General features: G+C 32.2%; 1 protein-coding gene across 1 annotated transcript in view; it reads left to right on the top strand.

Moving 5' to 3' along the window:
• Positions 1-22,391, top strand: part of CDH9 (cadherin 9) — a gene marked incomplete at both ends in the record, with an annotated part of 79,056 nt that overhangs the window by 25,261 nt on the left and 31,404 nt on the right. Inside the window, 2 exons of the mRNA XM_082650979.1 lie at positions 17,035-17,329; positions 22,221-22,340. Of these exons, the coding sequence (XP_082507105.1) occupies positions 17,035-17,329; positions 22,221-22,340 (415 nt within the window). The remainder of the gene's footprint in view (positions 1-17,034; positions 17,330-22,220; positions 22,341-22,391) is intronic.

The raw sequence follows: 22,391 nt of genomic DNA, 5'->3' as shown, positions 1-22,391 counted from the left end.
GCTTTATGAGCACACTTGCAGTGCACTAGGTGCATAAGTTTTATTTTAAAAAATATTCTTGAAGTATAACAGAGAAAAATTTAACAGAATGATAGTCCAATTCACTCTGTAATAATTTAATCAAAGTTATGTAATGTATGTGTATGTCAATTACTGTCTCATTAGCTTTTTTAAGGAAGAATGATATATTACTAAGTATGAACTTTGTTTTCCAATGAAAATGAGGAAATGTGTAGCTTCTATAAACACTGAGGTTACACTGAAGTTGGTGTGAAGAACCCACTGCAGGCAGTCTGTTTTATGCTGATACCACATAGAATATTAATTATATAACATGCTTCCTAATTACATATTTATTTTAGTTTCCTTTACTGTTTTGAAAACAGCCTCACTGTTCAACTTTGACTATTTTTTCTTAAACTGTTTGTTCCTTAAGGAATGGAAACATTTTGGATTAATTCCATGAACGTTAGTTTTAGCACAGCAAAATTCCTAAGGAGAATTGTTTTCTTGTGGGTTTTTTTTTTTACTGGACCTATGTGTTGAAGATGGAAGTTTCGTAGGCACATTTGAATCAATAAAAGTGGAATCTGTGAGAACAGCATTGTGATGTCACTGATTAAGAAATGAAAAATGATTGTCCTTTCCTTCCGAGCTAAGACAAATGATAGAGAATTGTCAGATCAGACTCACATAAATCAGAGATTACTGCCCAGCAGTAAGCTTTACTAATGGTTTCAAGGACACATACAATCTATGGAAAAATAGGAAGGAGGGAGAGGTGCAGGGTATTTAGTGTGGCTTCCCAGATCCCTACTTGGTGCATCTCAAGCCCACATCTAAAGAATAGGTCTAAGTAAGAAGGGCAGTCACTTGCTTTATAAAACATGGTGTATTTAGGTTATGAAGCATCTCCATTTTATACTCATATAACTTACATGATATTTTCCAGACAGCATGCCTCATTAATCACAGATTCTTGATTTAATTACCAAAGGCAACCCTAAACAAGGTATAGTCTACTAAAGCATTTTGAAGGTAAGTATTTTCCTCCTACTAAATACCATTAGTTTTTTTTTAGGACATCTATTCTTAGCATGTTTGCAATGAGATTAGATCATGTTCACCTGTCTTCTTTCAACCTAAGGAATGTCTCTTCAGTAATGCAAAGAAAACATTTTATAGGTGAACTATTTCCTAGTTTATCCTCTGTCCTCAGTCAGTATTCCATACTGTATGCTTCATAGACACATTTTCATTTTCTGTCTTATATTTTGTGTTATATTTTCTACAAAGTTTAATCTTACTAACGTGATGACAATGAACTGGACTTTTTAGTCATACACTAATAAGAATTTCCTTTGCAAAACTTGCTGTACATGATGATATGTCTTCAGAGTTGTTTTAGTCTTCTTTTGTCAGTGCAATTACTCTTATTCCTTCAGTGACCAAAATCATGTGAACTTTTTATGTGCTGATGTAAGCATTTACTGAATGTTTAATTTTCATAAGGCCAACTTTACTTCCTCTTCTGGACAGTTTTCAGAGGGCTTTCCTCAAGTGACAACTTCAATTCAGATCATAAAATATTTTCTCATCCTGATGAATTATCATTTACAGAAATCTGGTTTTAATTTAATTCTATAAATCAATTTTCAAAGCATTTGTTCATTGTATAGCTTTGTCAGAGAGGTTAATGTAGTAATATCCCTATGTATCATACTTTTTGACTGACTGAGATGGTAACCGAAGAACATTATACTGTGACTTCTGGGTTTCACTTGGTTTGTGAACATAACATATTCCAGTGATAATAGGAAAAGGTTTAGGACACTGGAGTCCAAGTGCTAGTGTGTTACACAGTCCATCTATATATACCCAGTAGTGATGACACAGTTTTGCTCCTCTATTTATTCAAACCCAATGAATTGAATTGTTGTAATTTTTTAATTTATGATATTCAGACCATTAGAAAACAATGATAAAAGCCACATTTTTTTGCAATGATCCACTATTCGTTTAAGTTTAATATGGTATTCATACAATTGAACTTCCTTTGCTTGGCTCTCTAAGACACACAGTTACTGACCTTTAAAGCCATCAGGGATTATATCTGATTCCCTATGCTTGTAATGAATAAGCCCTCTGTCACCATTGTTGACAGCTCTGCTAAAGTTATTATTAAATTAATCCACATAATTAGAGCTTTGTTTTCTTGTAAGACCGATTTCCAGCCATTCTCAGTCTCCTGGAAAATAGCTTTTCTAATGCCTTTATTTGTGTAAAGACTTTTTCATCATCTTGACAACATTCTAGGAATATTATTTCAATCCTACTGAGAATCTCCAGACAAGCTCCTAACATACCCACAGTATATTTGAAACAATGGGGCTGGTGCTTATCAAGCCACCACATATGTTGTTGCCATGGAATAATGAGCAGGAGTTCAATATTCTGTGGGGATAACAAGTCCTGTGGTTTCTCCCTTTACTTGCCATTGGTCATCATTAGATATGAGGGGAATAACTAAGAGTATTACTCTCTTGTGCTGAGATGCTCATTTGGAAATTGCATAGTTGCACCCTCCCTAGTATTTAAATTCTTTTATGAGTATCTTTTTCATTTGTTATGTCTCCCATTTCTATTTATTACTTTTTTTTCCACCCAAGAATGACTTTTAAGCTTAGCAGGCTTATGTGCACATACAGCTGGTACTAAAAGCAGCCTTATTAATACTTGACTTCTCCCACCCTTATCTCTAGGCAGATGAGGGATCTGAATAGGACAAGCCCTGCTGCTTGGTAATGGAACCACATTTTATAGGTAGGCATAATTAGGCCACAAGGATTGATATTATGACTCATCCCTAAATACCTTTAGAAATATGCACAGTAAATTTAATGACATCTAAATCAAGCCTTAGGCATTCTTTAGATATACAACATTTTTAAATGGGTCTGGCATCACTGGAGAAGGAATAATGGAAGAAAAATGTTCTTAGATGGAAAGATGGAGTGTTTCATAATTGCATTCCTCCACTCCTCAATTCCTACCTCTAGATTCTATAAACAATTCCAGGGAGGATCTCACATTACTTCCTCTCATACTCAAACTTAGGACATATTCATTTAAATGATTAAGACAAACCAGTCTTTTTAGCCACACATTTTTAATAACAAGTGTTTTTATTGTCTATTGAATAGAGCAGTTCTCTACGTGTAATAAGTGTTGTGATATGTTCAAAAAATTTGTTTCCCTGATTCTTTCAGTATGGCAATAACAATGTAAAAAAATGTGTAACTTGAATAGAAGAATTATACCCATGTAGGCCACATTGACAGAAAACTGCCGTTCTAAACCTCTCCATGTATTTTTTGATGTACATCTACTACGTGATTAGCAAAACTGAAATGAGAATTGGTGTCAGGCCTGGCTAACACATATTTGTAATCCTTAGGGCTACCAGTAGAGGTCATGTGTTATGAGCTATGTCATGTCCTATTTCTTAGGAACTTTAGCCACAGCCATTTTCAAGCAATTCCTTTTCTGTTGATATTGAATGAACTTCTGGACACATAAGATATTTTGCAGGGTACTAGGAGAATTTGTTATCTCTCAACCCATCAGTGATTGGCTGAGCCCCAACATGTCCTTTCATTTCATTAACCCAAATAGCTAGCTCTATAAATCTAACTAGGGCACTGCCCTAGCATTCTATTGCCTTTCTGAGCTGTCATCTGTTTTTAATATTGTTCAAAGAACATCATTTTATAGTGACTGTAAGTCATAATTTACATACAACAATAAACTATTCAACTATTCTTAAGAGCTTGATGATGTCATATATGTTTGCATGTACTCACACACACACATACACACACATTTGTGACCACTTCTCAGAACAAGGTATAGAGTCTCCATCATTTCTGAAAGTGCCATTCTGACCTTTCCAATCGATATACTGATATTGTGATTGATTATCCTCTAAGTTTTGCTTGTTTTTGACCTTTATATAAATAAAATCATACAGGATGTTCATTTGTATGTTTGATTTTTTTTAGTCACTGTACTGTATTTGAAATGCATACATGTTGCTGAATGCATCAGCATTTTTTTTTTTTTTTTTTTTTTTTTGCCGTACGCGGGCCTCTCACTGTTGTGGCCTCTCCCGTTGCGGAGCACAGGCTCCGGACGCGCAGGTTCAGTGGCCATGGCTCACGTGCCCAGCTGCTCCGCGGCATGTGGGATCTTCCTGGACCGGGGCACGAACCCGTGTCCCCTGCATCGGCAGGCGGACTCTCAACCACTGCGCCACCAGGGAAGCCCCAGCATTTTGTTTTTTGATGCTGAGTAGTGTTTAACTGTATGGATATACATAATTTGTTTATCAAGTCTATTAATTGTCAGATTATTTTGCATAAAATTTATATGAAAAATTTGATACAATAAAAATTAATATGAATAATACAATATAAAATTTTTATACAGGTGTTTAAGTGTGCATTGTCCTATATGGGTGCATACTAAGGAGTGCTTATAGTTGGTCTTTGGATAAGTAGTATATAATTGAGTTTATTAAAAACTGCAAAATAGTGTATCAGATCTGTAAAATAAGTTACCCTTCAAACTGGACAGTGTTTTGCACAGCCTATCTTTGTCAATTTAGTTTTCAATTTCAGGTATTCTGGAAGATGTGTAGTATTACCCATTGAGCTTTCAAGGTTGAAGCATTTTGATGAAGAATAGCATTGTTGAGAACGTTTTTATGTTTATTGACTATTCAAGTATCTACTTCTATGAAATGCCTGTTGTTCTTTTACCCATCTTGTATTGGTTGGATTCTTTTTCTTTGGTTTACTGATTTGTCATATTTTCATATTTATAGAGATGAGGCCTGTCCTAATATGTGTACTCTGCGAATATTTTATTCCAGTCTATGGCTTGATTTTCACTCTCTTTACACTGACTTTTTTGTGATTTTGCATTTTTTGTTTTGTTTTTAATTAACAGCCTTTATTTTTTAAAGCAGTTTTATATTTACCAAAAAATGGATCCAAAAGAAGAGTTCCCTCTCCATATAGCTTCCCCTATTATTAACAACATGCAATAATGCCATACATTCGTTAAAATTGATGTAACAAATATTGTAACATTGTAATTAAAGTTCATAGTTTACATTAGAGTTTACTCTGTGTCATACAGTCCTATGGGTTTTGAAAAGTGGATAATGTCTTGGATCCACCATTACTGTGTCATACAGTGTAGTGGGCCCTAAAAATCCCATGTGCTCCCTCTGTTCATCTTTCCCTTACTCCCCCCAAGGCCCTGGCACCACTGATATATTTCTATCTCTTAAGTTTTGCCTTTTCCAGAATATATAATATATTTAAATCATACAGTGTATAGTCTTTTCAGACTAGCTTCTTTCACTTAGTAATATGAATTTAAATTTCTTTTATGTCTCTTTTTTTAAAGAATTATAATTTATTTGCCAAGAGTAGAGAGAAAATGTAATCTAGAAAATGTTTAATAAAACCAGAAAAGGCAGAAAAAGATTAAACAAATAAGAAAAGAAACAAAGAATCAGGGTGATGAATAAAAATAATTACAAATATGGTAGATATTAAACCAACTACATCAATAAAGCCTTTAAGTGTGAATGGTTTAAATACACCAATGATAGAGAATGGATAAATAATGCAAAACTTCACTAGAAGTTGTCTAAATGGACTCACTTTAAATATAAAGATACAGGAAGATTAAAAGTGAAGAGATAAAGATATTCCAAGCTAGGAGTAGTCGTATGTTGAAGGATCTACATTAATTTCAGTCACAGCCAATATCAGATCAAAAACACTTATCAGGAATAAATAGGTACAATACATAATGATAAAAAGGTCTGTTCTCCAAAGAGGCAAAACAGCACTTAATGTGTATGCACCAAACCATATAACATCAAAATTCCTTGTCGTTTGATGAGTATATTTTAATTTTTATTAAATCAAAAATATTGTTTCATTTTCTTTATTGTTAGTGCTTACTGGTTTTGTATAAGAAATATTTGCCTACCTTTGTATCATGAAGTCATTTTTTTTCCAAAATGTTTTGTTCCTGCTATCACATTTAAGTCGGTAATACATCTCAAATTAATTTTTGTGGATGATGTGAGGTATGGTTGAAGTTTCTTCATTTTTAAAATACTGATATCAAGTTGCTTCAGCAGGATTTACTAAGAATTCTTTCAAAATGAAATTGCATTGGCACTTTTTTCTAAACTCAAGTGACTGTATACCTGTGAGTTTATTTCTAGATTTTCTGTTTGTCCTTGTTTGTGTTTCTAATACCTCACTGGCTTCATTATTGTAGGCATACAATAAGTTTTGGAATATAGAATATAAGTTCTCTTACTTTGTTTTTCTTCGAGATTGTCTAGGCTACTCTAGGCCATTTGTATTTTCATGTTAATTTTAATTTTAGGTTGTCAATGTATTATTAAAAATACTTCCTGGAATTCTGATAGAGTTTGCATTGACTCCATATATGATATAAACTGTTAAGTATATATTTTGGGGAAGGGAGAGGAAAGATGTAATACAGATCGTATGTAAACAGGCTGTGGGCCAGAATTTTGGTCAATCCCAGCCCAATTTAGCACAGAGCACATTGTGGTGAATGTTTCATGTGTAACTGAAAAAAATATGTGTTGTGCAGATGTTAGTTTTTGTGCTATAGAAATATTATTGGGATTGATTTGGTTAATAGCATTGTGCAAATATTTTATAACTTTACTAGTATTTGTCTTTTTGTTCTATAGTTATTAAAATTAGTATATTAAAATATCCAAGCATAAATATAGAATGAACTTTATATTGATACAGCTACTTTCATATAGATATATGCATATACCTGGATTAGTATACACCCACATATAATTTCATTGTTCTATCAATGAACTGCTGAGCAGTTCTAAAAGCAGTACTCCCGTAGAAATTCCTAGTAGCAACCTAGCATCCAGACCTTGGTTTCTAATGCCATTCTTCAGTAAAAGGAACCAAGGCTTAGTATACACCCACATATAATTTCATTGTTCTATCAATGAACTGCTGAGCAGTTCTAAAAGCAATACTCCAGTAGAAATTCCTAGTAGCAACCTAGCATGCAGATCTTGGTTTCTAATTCCATTCTTTAGTAAAACGAACCAAGGCTTACTGAATAAATGGCTGATTCTAGGACTTGGAAAGGAAATACACAAGATGGTCCTGGAATATCTTGTATTGCTAGAAATTGAGAAAATGCACACACACAGAAACACACAGTGAAGATGAGGGTGTGTCAAAAGGACACAAGAACTGACTGTGAGGGTTCCCAAAGGGCAAAGATGCAAACATTGGAGCAATAAAATAAAAATCCAAAGAGACCATACTGATATTAATACATAATCATAAATAAGTAAATGGAAGAGAATAAACAAATCTTCCACGTAGAGCAAATCCAAGTAATTTAGGAAGATACTCCTCCTTCAAGGAGGTGAAGCATAACTCCTCACTCCTTAAATGTTGGTAGAACATAGTGACTTCCTTACAAGAATATACTAAGGGAAGGGAGAAAACAGAGTAACTTTACAGTGGAGACACTGGGCAAACACTAAATCAACTAAGTTAGCATCAATCATAATACATCATGTTGAAAATAAATACCCTTGATATGATGTAATGAAATGGCACTTGACCCCTGTGGTCTTTCTTCCCCAAACACATAATCCTAGTATAATCTTGAGAAAGAAAATCAGATAAATCCTATTAGAAGGACATACTACTAAATACATGACATGCACACCTAAAAACTATGGAGGTAATAAAAAACACAGAGAGTCTGAGAAACCATCACAGTATAGAGAAGCCTAAGGAATACGAGGACTAAACGTAATGTGGAACAGATAAAAGATATTAGGCTAAAAGTAAAGGACTCCAAATAAAATACAGACTTTAGTTAATAATAATATTTGTCAATATTGGCTCATTAATTGTAGGAAATATGCTATAATAATGTAAGAGATTAATAAGAGAGAAACTGGGTGTGAGGTGTGTGGGAACTAACTGTAGTATCTTTGTATTTTTCCTGTAAATCAAAAAATATTCTAAAAACATTATTAATATGCACATACAATATTAAGTGAACCTATCTGCTTTTTGTACCTAAATTGTTAATTTGCTGTTTTAATTACATGTGGATAGTATAATGACTCACTGTGGTCTATTCTAAAATCTCATAATTTCAGTTATATATCTAATGTATTAGTTTCTTATAAGAAATAACAGCTAATCATCTCCATAATAAAATTCAACTGTGATTTGGATTTGTCTACTACTTTAGTTTTATGAAATGTGCTTCATGTATTTTAAAATTTATCATTGTTCCATCCACAATAATATCAATAATTGTTATATCTTTCTGAGATAATGCCCCTTTTATCTTTATAAAACATTCCTCTTTATAATTTCTCAAAGTTTATTTTGTCTGATATTAATATAGCCCCATATGCTTCCTTACAATTATTATTTCCTATGTTTTTTATTTCTTTACTTCAGATGTATTTGTGTTCTTGGCTATATTTAAATCATGGCTCTTGTAATCTACATGTAGTTAATTATTTTTTAGTGTATTCTCAAAATCTCTTTATTACTTGAGGTTTTAGTCCATTAATATGTACTGGACTATTTACTTGTATTACATTTGTTCTACTTATTCTTTTTTTTATTTCTTGCCTTTCTTTATGGAACAGTGTTTCAATTTCCCCATCTTTCTTTCTCCCCTAATTAGTATTGCATTTTACTTTTACTATGATCTTTTCAGCTTTATCTTCTTGTAATATTTACCAGTTGTGCTAAGGATTATGGAAGGATTATAAAGATAAATATCCATCCTTAATTTACTTAAGTCCAACTGGAATATGATGCCATATTGCAAAATGTTATAACTTTGCAAAAAGTACAATCCATTTACCTTTTACACACCTGGCGATAATTGCTATATAATTTACTTTTACTGTGTTGTATAAACCTCATAATATATTGATATTATCCTAGATTTAAAGTCAATTGTCTTTAAGAAATATTTTTAACGTCTCATATTTAGCAACTGTTTTGCCCTTTCCATGGCTCCTCATTTCTTTCTTTATGTCAAGGATTCAATCTAGGAATATTTCTATGCAGCCTAAAGATATTCATTTAGTATTTTTTGAAATGAAAGTCCTATTACAGTGTATTCTCTCGCCATTCTTTTTCTCAAAATGTTATTATTTCTTCATTTTTGAAGGTTATTTTACTGAACAATTCTGGGTTTTATTACTTCTAATGTGAATTCAGCTGTCTTTATTGTTATATTTTTTCCCTGAATATATGTTTATTCCTTGGATGCTTTAAAGATCTCTTTGTTCACAATAGAATCAGATTTAAAACTGATCAAAAAATAACTAGAAAACATTAAAATTTTGGAAAATTAATAGTACACTTCTAGATAATCAAAGAGGAAATCACAAAAAATTAATATGAATATTTTCTCTAAATCATAGTTTTCATCGATTTGACAATGATGTGCCCAGATTTACATTTTTTCTAAGTATTTTGATTGAAATTCACTGAAATTGGATATATGCCCAGCAGAATCACTAATCTCTGTATAGGCTCCACTTCCCTGCAGTAAAACTCTTCGCAGGCAGGATGCTAGGCTAGAGTGAATTTATAGTTCATCTTGTTGCTTGCCCTCTGCTGTTCAGTTCTCGAAAATATTGGCTTCATATATTTTGTCCAGATTTGTAGTTGCTTACTATGAGAGGGTAAGCCCAGTTAACCCAGGTTAGCCCAAACTGGAAATGTTTATGGTGTAAATATATTGCATATCAGTGGCCTTCTATTTAGGTTTTATTTATCATAAAACTCGATATTAATATAACAGTCATGAAGCCCATACCTAATATAAGTAAACTTAAAGATAATAAATTATTTTATCTGAAACAAACACAAAAAATATACTGTTAAGACTGACACAGAATATATTTCCAAATATATTGGAAATGCATTTTAACATTACTAAAACATCAGAAATATATTGTAATTGTTATTAATGGTTATTTTTAGCAACTGTCAGCAACAGCTCTATGGCTTTCTTCATTAAAAATTGAGCAAGATGTTAGAAAATTCCAAATATAATTTTAAGGATGTGTATTGATTGTTCATAATAAGAGTTGGGCAATATGGCATACTTTTGCAATTAAAAACACTTTAAACAAAAATTAAAATAAGCAAAAGACCCTTATTTCTAATTTTTAAAGGAAGATTGATTAGAGATGAATTTACTTTGATTTTGCAAACTTTACTCTGAGTTCTTCAGAGAAACAGAACACATATAACATGTTGAATAGGTTATATATATGTTAACATATTTATGTACACACACACGTATATACACATGCACTGCTTAAAGTTCTGTCCACTGAGAGGATTTCTCTTCAGCACTGTCCTTCAAGGATGTCCCAGAAAGGGACTGTAGTATTGTAGTCCAGTTTTGAGTGATGCCTGAAAATCATGCAGAACTCTTTTTAAACCAGACCCAAGACTTTTCTTCTTCCATCACCTGAAGAAGAAACCCCTCATGAGGCTACAGGTGCAGACTGGGGAGAGAGGGCAGTGTAGCAGGAGTGGGGACCATGGGCATTTGGGCCATTACTTCCTGTAACTTGCGTTTTCAGGGCATGTCCAGGCCTGATCACATATGTACCAGTTCCATTTGATGATGGAATGCTGTTGTGCACACTCAACTTTATGGCTTGATAGGTCAGATAACATGCAGTTCATGATGAGCATCTCAGATTGCATGGTAACTTGGTACCCACGGTTAAGCAATCAGTTTGTAGGCCAAGAGGTTTTTCTCAAAAGGAGATTAGTTATCCACAGAGGATATCAGGGCTTTGCTCCAAAATTAGGAGAGTCTGCACTGCAATTCACCTATAGGGGCCTGTCACAGGCTCCAACCAGCATCTCTATCTGCCACTGACACTTTAAGCACCTCTGGATCTGTTGGATTATACGGTCAAAGTGATAGAGTAGCTCGCATACCAGTCCAGACTTGTTGCAGAGACTTCTCAAGTTCTGAGTCCAACTTAAAGCCAGAAGCTTTTCAGGTGACTTGGTAAATGGATAGGGATGAAACACCCAAATGAGGAATATGCTGCCTCCAAAGTCCAAAGAGGCCCACTAGCCATTGTGCCTCTTTTTTGGTTGTAGGATGGGCCAGAAGTGACAATTTATTATTTACCACAGGATGGGTTTAGGGACCCTCTGAGCCCAGTATGAGATGAACCTCAGGTAAAACTCCATCCGTCACCTGACTTTCATATGCCTCTACTTGGGTAGGCAGATCACACTGATATTTTAGATCTCCTGGAATCAATATTAGTTCAGAGTCAGTGTCCAGTAATACCAAAATGTCCAATTATTTTATTTTCCTCACTGCAGTTATCCTGGTAAAAGGCATAGGTTTTTTAGGGAAGGCTGGGAAAAAGACTAAGAGTACAAATTTTTGGTGGGTACTTCAAGAAGACTTGGCATCCTCTTTATTCAAGAGATTCTGAGTCTGTAAACTGGCTCAGGCCTGGGAACTGATTGACTCTTTTTATGATTTATGTTGGTGTTTTGCTCTCTTGACCTTGAACTTTTCTGCTTTTACGGGTTAAGTACGGATTTAGTAGCCTTCCTATCTACTTCTAGGAACACTGTAATCAATTAGCCAATGCCATACGTCTGTGCGAGTCAGACTATTCTGACTGCTGCTTTGACTCTGCTGTCCATTATGATAATCCTGCCACCTATCTTTTGGCAGGTGAGTGCTGAACTTAGCCTCCGTCACTCTGGGATCCAATTACTCCCATTGCATATAGGTTTCCCAATTCATTGATAGCAGTTCCCACTATAAGATCTGGCCTACAGAAAAGAGTGATCACAAAGCTCTTCAAGGATGCCTGGGCTCTCTCACTATTTGTTTCTCACCATAGTGGTGAAAGATGTCTTCTGGACCCTCTCAGTGTGGGTGACTAGATCTTAAACGACAAAGCTACTCTAACATTCCAATCTCCCTAAAGACTATTGGTTTTCTTTCTCTGGAAAACCCAGACTAATACAGATTTTATTTTTATAAATTGTAATATATATATATATATATTTATATTTATATATACATTATGTATATATATTATAAATACACACAAAATTAATTCTGTTTCTCTGGAAAAAATATATAAATACATATCCATTACATTATTATATACCAATACACATTTATATTATATTATTATATAAACATATATATGTAAAGAATTGGCTCCCATGATTATGGAGCCTGGAAAGTCTTAAGATCTGCAGTTGGCAAGCTGGACACCCAGAATGCTGATGGAATAATTCAAGTCCAAGTCCAAATGCTTGAGAACCGGAGACTCAGTGGTGTAACTTCCAGTCTGAATCACAGACAGCAGGCAGAAAGAGTGAATTCTCCCATTTTCAGTCTTTTTGTATTCTGGCCTTTAAAGGATTAGATGAGGCCCACCCACTTTAGGAAAGGACAATCTACTTTACACAGTCTACAGATTGAGTTGTGAATCTCTTCCAGAAGTATCCCCATAGACACATTCAGAATAACATTTCACCAAATATTTGGACATTCTGTGGCCCAGTTAAATTGACATATAAAATTAACCATCACAGTTTAAATTCTTAGCCTATTTTGCATGTACATATTTACTTTTTCAAAATTTCTAAAAACAAAAAAATTGTAGCAGAGCAAGACTAAAAATGTAATGTTGGAAAATAATAGTTAGCATTTAAAATATTTATCCATGATTTATTTTGCTTTCAGTGTATTTATTCAAGTTCAGAAGAGGCAACTAAGTTATGACCAGGAAACGAAGACTATTTGGTTTATTGATGTCTGAAGAAAATAATTACTTTTTGGTACTCTTATTTCTTAAGGGATTTTATGTGGGCTTTGTTCTATAATAGATAAACAATATTTTCAAGATTTCTATTTTCTTATGATACTACAAAATGTTGAATTTTGGGTTTATTTTTTAAGAATTTTGTTTATATTTAAGTTATTGTATAATAGGTTTTACTATCAATTCTAAATGTATAATTCAAAATTAATAATGTACATAATAGAGAAATTCAGTATTTTAAGCTAGTAGTTTTCATTTTTGTTATATTGCACCAGGAAATAACTATTGGGAGCTTTTGTTCTTAAAATGAAATTGTGAATTAAAGACAATGCTTTAAAATGTGTTTGACTTTGTGTAAAATAGTACTTTTAAAATGGCATTTTAAATTAACAGAATAAGGAATATATATGAAATATTGGGACAGGGTTTAAAACAGGTAGAAATAGAATAATAAATCTAAATTACAATGATTTCAATATATGAATGACTAAAATAATATTACTGTTTGTTGCAAAGATTTAGTAACTAAAATTTAATATATTCAGACAACATACTTATTCTGAAAGTCTTGTAATTCCATAAATATTTTAATTTCCCTTTGGACATAATCCTCAGTCCAAGCACCATATTATAATACTGAATTTTCCTTGAAATTTTAAATATTGAATATAAAACCATTCAGAGGAAAGTATAATTACTAGGATTATTATTATGTTTGACTAAATACTTTTGTAGACTTCAACATATTTTGAATGAGTAGAAAATCTCTGAGAAGTAAATTGTTTCCACAGGTGTTTGAATCCAACATGTAGAATCATATATAATTTAGTGTGATAGACACAGATTCAGTTTCCTGCACATTTTAATCATCACAATAGAATGTTAAATCTTTATTAAATGCAGAAAATAAAGATATAACAATATTTATTATAGTGTTATGTTAAATATATGGAAAGATAGTGGGGAGGGATATAGAAAATTTTAAACTAATTTTCATTTGTGTATACATATGCAAATTTCCACAGAAATTCTCTAACAGTATAAATGTGTTCCTGCCTTTTATTTTGGCTACTTATTAATAATTTCCATAATATAAGCATGGGATAGGGACTCCTGACAATACACAATCTTTGCCCCACCGCACTTAATATTCCACAATTTTCAGTAAATTGCAGCATTATCCCTGGATTATCTTTGTTTCAGTCTGACAATATATTTGACAATATTGATAACTGACTAATCTCTCATGTTTCTTTTTCTGTGTATAAATGTGAGAACACTAGACTACACATTGTGGGAGACATCATGTAGTTTATTTCCTATATCTCTCCAGACTAGTTTTATTTAGTTTTCCTTTATTTTATGGAGAAATTAATACAAATTTATTCATAAAAATGTATAAAACATGTACAACTTAAAAACAAAGGGAAACATTTTAAAACTATACAATTGCTTGCAATATTATGTATACGTTAAGAGTATTTTTATGAAAAATAAAGGTATAAAAAGTTGAAATTATACTCTAGACATTGTATTTTAACATAATATCTCATTTAAATGATTTACATCCAACAGTATATATGTAGACCATAATTTTAATGACTATAATAGCATTGTACACATTCTAACATTAATAAGGTGAACATTTTAGTTGTCTCAACATTTTTTGCCAAATTAAATAAAGCTTCTAATACATATAAATTATCTATCTATACATCTATCTTTTTCATATTTTCCTAATTATTTCCTTCCATTAAAAGTATCTTCTTTTTCTCCTCTTAGAATAAAAGTACTAGCAATACAAAGATAAATGTACAAAAATATTTATTATAAAGTAGCTTGAAAAAACTATTTGAAAAATGCAATCATTAAAATAATTTTATTTACATACAGAGATTTCTAAGATGTAATTTTAGTAAAAAAAAGGCAAGTTTTATGTTATTTATAATCTGATTTTTCTAATAATCACTGACAACTAAACCTGCTTTATACATGTAAAAACATATTGTTAAAAAAAGAAAATATTTGGTTTTTAAGAAATATCTGTTGAGGCCATAGAAATTTTTTATATATATATCAATCTTTCTCTTTTGGATTTTACAGTTTAGTGGGCACAACAAACAATTTTACCAAATGGGGTATCATGATAGGAAAGTGAAATGTGCTTTATAATTACAGAGCAGGAATATTTATTCTAGTCGAGAGGGTTAGGGAAAGCATCCTTAAGAAAAAAATTTTTTAATGAGATTTGATAAATATTTAGTTAGGGGAAAATACAGAGAAGAGAAAGGGTGTTAAAGGGTGAGAGAAACATCTGCAAACATCAGGTATGAAAGCTAGAACAGGCCTTCTGAGAAATGAAAAAAACAAAACAAGCAAAACAAAACAATTGGTATGTACAGAGTGTATAGCAAAGTGGATAAAGGTGACAGAAAACACATCTGGAGATGAGAACAAGATTATGGATAATGCATAAATAAGGCTATAGAGTCCAAGGAAATAGAATAACAATAAAAGTAACGATTCTTTTAAAAAAGAATATTATCCCCTTTTAATAGAAGTGGCTTAGATTAAACACACACACACACACACACACACACACACACACACACACACACACACACACACACACACACACACACACACACACACACACACTCTTTGCCCAATATAACAGAAATTTGCATGAGACCAAGCCTGGTTTATAAGACTTTAGATTCATGGTTCTTATGCACTGTACCTGGTTGAAGATTTTTAAGCTAAGAAGTAATATGACTTGATTTGTGATATAGAAAAATCAGCTTCTTTAGTATGGAAAATTGTTTGGAGTAGAAGAGGGAGGTAGGCATCAATTAGAAGATTGTTGCAGTGGTACAGATAAGATATGATGAACAAAACCTGGGTGGTAGCCATAGAGATGGAGACAGATGGATGGGTGGGGGAGATATTTCAGAGAAGAAAAGGCTGCATATGGTTATTTTAACATTGGGTAAAGGAGGAGTAAAGTATGAATCTCAAGTCTGTAATTTTGGCTACCATAAAAAATAGATTCAAATAGTCAAATTGTTCAAAGATGGAATGGGACACTAAAGAAATAGATGGAGTAAGAATGTATGGGGAATTGTGAAGTATATGATGGAAGAAAACAGAGCAGGCATAGGCTAGTAAAGATTCAAGTTTCAGAACAGTGTTAGGTTTGCAAAAACATTAGGATTTTTTCCAACTCAAAATTTCTGTAAATACACAATCCGTTTGTCTGTTTTAAATACTCAGTGAAAAATCTTCTATACTAAGAAGTTTACTTTTAAGATGGGAATGAATAGAAGGAAGATAATTTATGAAAAAAATCCTAATATTTTCATCAAATTATTTATATGACCAATGGAAAAGCCCTGTGTGTTTTATATCACTTGAAATTTCAAATGTCTATAAAATACATCAACTTCCAAAAGTGAGAACATCCTGGTTGAAAGAGTACTCTCCCAAAGTCATGTAGAGAATAATCTATGAGATTAATATTCTGTCTCTGGTTGGTCTCTGATGACAGAGCCTGTGCATCTGCAAGTGATATTATACTGAAGGGAGGTAAAATCATTTAAAATTATGGTATATATCCTAAACTTATCATCATAATAAGGTCAGAAATTTCTCACATCACCTCTTTGAGTTTAGTGATTTTTGATGTAATCGAGTATATTAATATTTTACACTTAAGATTTATTAGACCAATGGATTTTTTTTGTTAATGTACTAGACATTTAAATCTTGGTAGCATTCTATTCAAAAATGTCTCGGAAATACTGTGTTTTGAAAAAAATATATATATATACTTTTTATTTTATTTCAAATGTAGTCTCATATAAATGTTTAAAAATTTTGAGAATGATCAAACTAAAATGTTTAATCTCTCCACAGTGAAAATTAAGATAACCATTGCAATCATTGTTTCAGTGATGTCATGTAGAGATAAATTAATATTTGCCAAAATTATTTTTTCTGTAATAACAATTCATATATTTATAGAACTCTTCTTTTCTACCTCTCTGAAGCTTCACACTGACCAAGATAAAGGAGATGGAAATTTAAAATACATATTAACAGGAGATGGGGCTGGCAGTCTGTTCGTAATAGATGAAAACACAGGAGATATTCATGCGGCAAAGAAATTAGACAGAGAAGAAAAGTCCCTGTACGTTCTTCGTGCCAAGGCTATAGACAGAAAGACTGGGCGGCAGGTGGAGCCTGAATCTGAATTTATAATTAAAATCCACGATATCAATGACAATGAACCAAAATTCACAAAAGACTTGTACACTGCCAGTGTTCCTGAAATGTCTGGAGTCGGTAGGTATATGTTAATCCATGTAAACTGTTTTTTATTTTATTTTATTTTTTGCTAAGGTAGTTATTATGGACATACAGTTAGATGTGATCTCTTTCAAGATAAGAACTATAACTGAAACTACTATTTAGTGTTAGCTATCTCACTTCTAATTATTTTCGGTTGTATGTTACTTAATGTTTCCTGCTATTTTGTAGCTGACATCTAAAATGATTACTGAGAACAACTGTTCCATTGCATTTCAACAAACGTCTTTACCTTTACTCAAATGCTATTCAAATGGCAGTCAAGTTTAATGTATTTTGGCCTGAAATGAAAGGAATATCAAATAGTGTCAGCAGTTTTAGACAGTTTTGTTTGCATTATTTTGCATAAAAACAATTAATGCTTGTATTTGATAAATTTCTTTTGATCATCTCATTTGATCATTGAAACAACTTGATGTGGTAGGCATGAGAAATAGAACTTTAAATCCCCATTCTGTTAATTAGGAACCCTGGATTCAGAAAGATTAAGGAACTGAATTAAGATCAAATAACCTGGTAGCATAACAACAATATCCCAAGTCTTTTTAATATTATTTTAGATATGTTCCATCCAGCAATGGTTTATCCTGAAAACTGAAAATAATTATTTCATTTTTTAAGCCTGCCCATAATTTTAAATGCCATTTGTTATTATGCAATGTTTTTATCTGTATATGTAACTACATTTAGCTATAATTATATGAAAGGTTTAGATTTGTTAATGAGATAAGAGCTGATTCTTAAATCATATTTCTAAAAAAATAAGTGATGTAAACTTACTATAATATCCCAAACATGTAACTGATTTTGAAAAATTGACATTTAGTTGAATATTATTTCAAAATCAGTTATAAGTATATAACTTTGACATTATTGTAATTAATACATGGGTAAGTCAAATAATTTCTTAAAGAAAAACAAACATATCCATCTTTACTGAGTGATTGATATTAAATATGTATACACATAAAATATATGTCTAAATAAAAAGTATATGTATTTATATCCTGAAATGTATTGTTCTTTTGTAACTCTCCTACCTGATTTAAAGGAAAATAAACGTATTATAGTTTTATAGATGTGATTTTCTCTGCTTTTACCTATACACATAACCATTTACAGAGAAATGTAAAGGGTGATACTTAGGAACTTTGTCAGGCTATGTGTAACCCATATATTAACAGCTAAAGCCTGTGCATAATCACATAATAAAGAATGCCTCCTCTCTAAATGAAGTAATGTACAATTATTGAATTCTAACCTTATTTTCATTATATTAGTGATTTTAATTTAAATCAAACACTTGAAAAACTATTATTAACTTTGAGGGTAAATGAAGTCTAATGGAATAAAATATAAAAATTCTTTATTCCCATTTTATCCTTCTTTCCAACATTGTAGTCCAATGTTCTCCTTTATACTGTCCCCCCACTACGTGATTATTTTTGTCTTAATATATTTGTCTTTTCTTTTTCTGTCTCACCAAATCCTCTCCTTGCTTTTTCCCTCTGCCTCTGCTTCTTTCTATCAAATACGCCATATTTCATTTTGGTTCAGACATATTCCTCCCCATCCCTTTTATTGGTAGTTAAAATCAAATGACTCCAGTGAACTCTTTAAATCTGAAACACATTAGCATATTCTGATCAGAACACTTGATCTGGATAATACATGAGGATATATAGTGAAAGAAAATGAGATACACTTTGAATTAGGTATTTGTTAGCAGATTCCTACATTTTATGTTTTCCATTTTTTGTGGTCATTATACTTTGATTAAAGATTATCTATTATTTTTCTATATTTGCATGCATTCATCTCCCTCAAGGCAAATTCCTATTGTGCAATTTTGGAGGTTTCTCATTGACTGGGTAGGTCTCTCAAAAACTGATCCAGTTCCCCTCCCACACTGTCTGCCCAACAAGGAATCTATCTGTAGTTTTTCACAGCTCACACAAGTAACTCACCATTGAATGCTTCATGTCCTAAACTAGGCCCTTTCTTAGAGGTACACTGCCTGTAGATTCAAATATGTGTCTAATCATATGTCTAGACAGGCCATTTAATACAGTATTTAGAATGAAGCTTCTTCATACTGGCTAGATCGAATCCCATCCTATCACCTACTAGCTGTGTAATCATGAGCAACCTCTATATGCTCCAAGGCCTGCATCCCATGTTTATCATGAGGATAAAATAATAATACAAATCAACTTCTGAGAACTCTGCCTAGTCTACGTTAAGCAATTTGTAAATGTTAGATCTTGTTATGACTTTGAACTAGAAACTCTACTGGGCTTTAGAGATAAAATGTTGAACAAAAGCAGACATAGCCCTTTCCTTTGGAGAGTTTACATCACACAAAACCTACATATAACAAATGACATAAATTTGTCATTCAGGCTTCACTATATTTTACTTAATATTTGTTTAATAAAAAAGTAAATACTGGGTTTCGCTGGTGGCGCAGTGGTTGAGAGTCCGCCTGCCGATGCAGGGGACATGGGTTCGTGCCCCAGTCCGGGAAGATCCCACATGCTGCGGAGCAGCTAGGCCCATGAGCCATGGCCGCTGAGCCTGCGCTCACGGGCCTGTGCTCCGCCACGGGACAGGCCACAACAGTGAGAGGCCCGCGTACCGCAAAAAAAAAAAAAAAAAAAAGTAAATACTTCTTTTAAATTATTTGAGAATAAATGAAGCATATATAGCTCAGAAAATTTAGAGGGATATAAAAATCAAAGTGGTGTATTTCCTTTTATTGTCTTTATAAGCAAATATTTATAAAATTAGTACAAAACATATAAACCATTTTCTATCTAATTACTAAATAGTATGAACTGTAAAATGTCCTTATATTTAAGGAAAAATCTAGCCATTCCCTAGTGTTCAACACACTACATATTTTTCTTTTTCTCATTTTGCTATTATAAATAACGTATCAGTGATATGCTACCAGTGTTTATTAGTGTTTAACAACATTCTAATTATTACCATGATTCTGAGAGGGGGAACAGTATTTTATATGGGTATTTGTAGCATTTTAGCCACATTATAGGATTGATTTCCATTCTTTAATTTATTATTTTTAGGCCAAGTATTTTCAGGTAGGTTTGAAGATCATATACCCATGATAAAGAGCAAATGATCAAAACAAATTTAACAACAAACATATTATTAAAAGTGTCAAAAAAGGATAAAGGTGTGTTTTTACCTGTGCCCATTATGAAATGATAGCCACAGCCAAAGAAAAATGAGTCTGGTAGCAAAAGAAATGTCATGAAATCAATGAATTAACTACTTGCATTTAGCATCTTGGTTATGCTTAATAATTCATATTTCAAATAACCTTCAAGTATGAAAGCAATTATTAATCTATGTTCACATAAGGTTATATAAAAATAAATATAAATCTGAAAACCACTCTAGTTGAACATTTGAACATTATTGTGGAATGGAAATCTCTTTATGATTTCTGCTTTGGTCTAACTGGGACACGAGTGGATGTTTTTTAAATGATAAAACAGTACACCTGGGACTGACTGAGTAAATTGTACTGTGTCCTCTCACAGGACATATCAATTTCATTGCAGCTGAGGAAACAGAGGCTTCAAGAGGAAGAGCTCAAGTTCTCATCTTACACTAATTAATTTTGAGAAAACATAAAAATACTTCCTAAATTCATATATTCAAATATACTGATGGAAAATAAAGCTGTTAGTTTAATCTTAATGTTCAATATATTAATTTCTAGAATCTGCATAAGCAAATATATGCAAATTTTGATAAACATTCACTACAACTCAATTAGACAAGCTATGCGTGTGTAATGTATGCTGGATATTAAAGTAGGTTACAGAGCCAACGTGAAACTCACTTTTTCTAAAGAATTTTTAAATCTATGTAAGTATCAGAGTCAACATTTTGAAAAATTGTGTGTAATATACTAGAAAATGTCCTACAAACTCATTTTGCTCAAGGAATACATGGTAGGCTTTAGTTAATGCTAGTTTTAGAATCATGCCTTGAATCTTTATAGAGTTCTAGAAAATATAAGAAAGGTCCATCAATATATTACATTACTTTTAGCTCCTAAAACTAGCTCCTTTAAAGCTCTTTTATCTTTTAAAACATAATTATATGTGACAAAGTTAAGAGAAAATAATTTAATTTTTATAAAATAAAATTAAACTGAGAGTATTGGTAAATTACATATTGCATGTGAGACAATTATACACTTTCTTAACTCTGGAGGGGTCTATCTGCTGATCTACATATGTGTAGCAAATAATACACAGCATATCAATAGGTATAATTATATATGACTATGTTAACTACATTACAATGAGAGGCACAGATACAATAATCATATATATCTTGCATACCAAAAATTTTGGCAATTTTACCTTTTGTGTCTTGATAAAAACAGGGCCTCTTTATTTTCAATTTACATTATTTAGTTAATTTATCAGAATAAAAAGCAGCAGGAGTGCTTTCAATGTTGGATTTATCTTTGAATTCACATTCCCAGTTAGCAATAAATGTATTAATTGAAAATTGTATGTGCACTGTATTCAGTGAAAAATTGTTTTCTGTCACAGTATTTTCAACCAATTAGTGCATATTCATCTTTATGATAAATTTTGCTTTTGACTTTTTTAGATAGCTCAATAATAGTAACAATATTATTAAGGAATATTTAAATTAAAAAAAATGAAAGATAAGTGATTTTTAGCAGCATAATTTAAACAAATTTCTTGAAACATGTACCATGGTTTAACACACCACATTCCCAGTAATATGGTTTCATAAAGATAGCTTCAAATTTCTAAGTACTTAAGTGTCTGTGTTTGGGTGGGGATTCATGTAGGTACATCTGTTATACAAGTTACTGCAACAGATGCAGATGACGCCAACTATGGAAATAGTGCCAAAGTGGTCTACAGCATATTGCAAGGACAGCCATATTTTTCAGTGGACCCAGAATCAGGTAACAACATCTAATACTTGGTCTCTTTCTCATTATGCAATACATCTGGAT

The sequence above is a fragment of the Grampus griseus genome, assembly GCF_964374135.1.
Source record: "Grampus griseus genome assembly, chromosome: 3".
Taxonomy (NCBI): domain Eukaryota; kingdom Metazoa; phylum Chordata; class Mammalia; order Artiodactyla; family Delphinidae; genus Grampus; species Grampus griseus.
The sequence above is the reverse complement of the archived record's forward strand: the minus strand, read 5'-3'. Positions and strand labels throughout refer to the sequence as shown.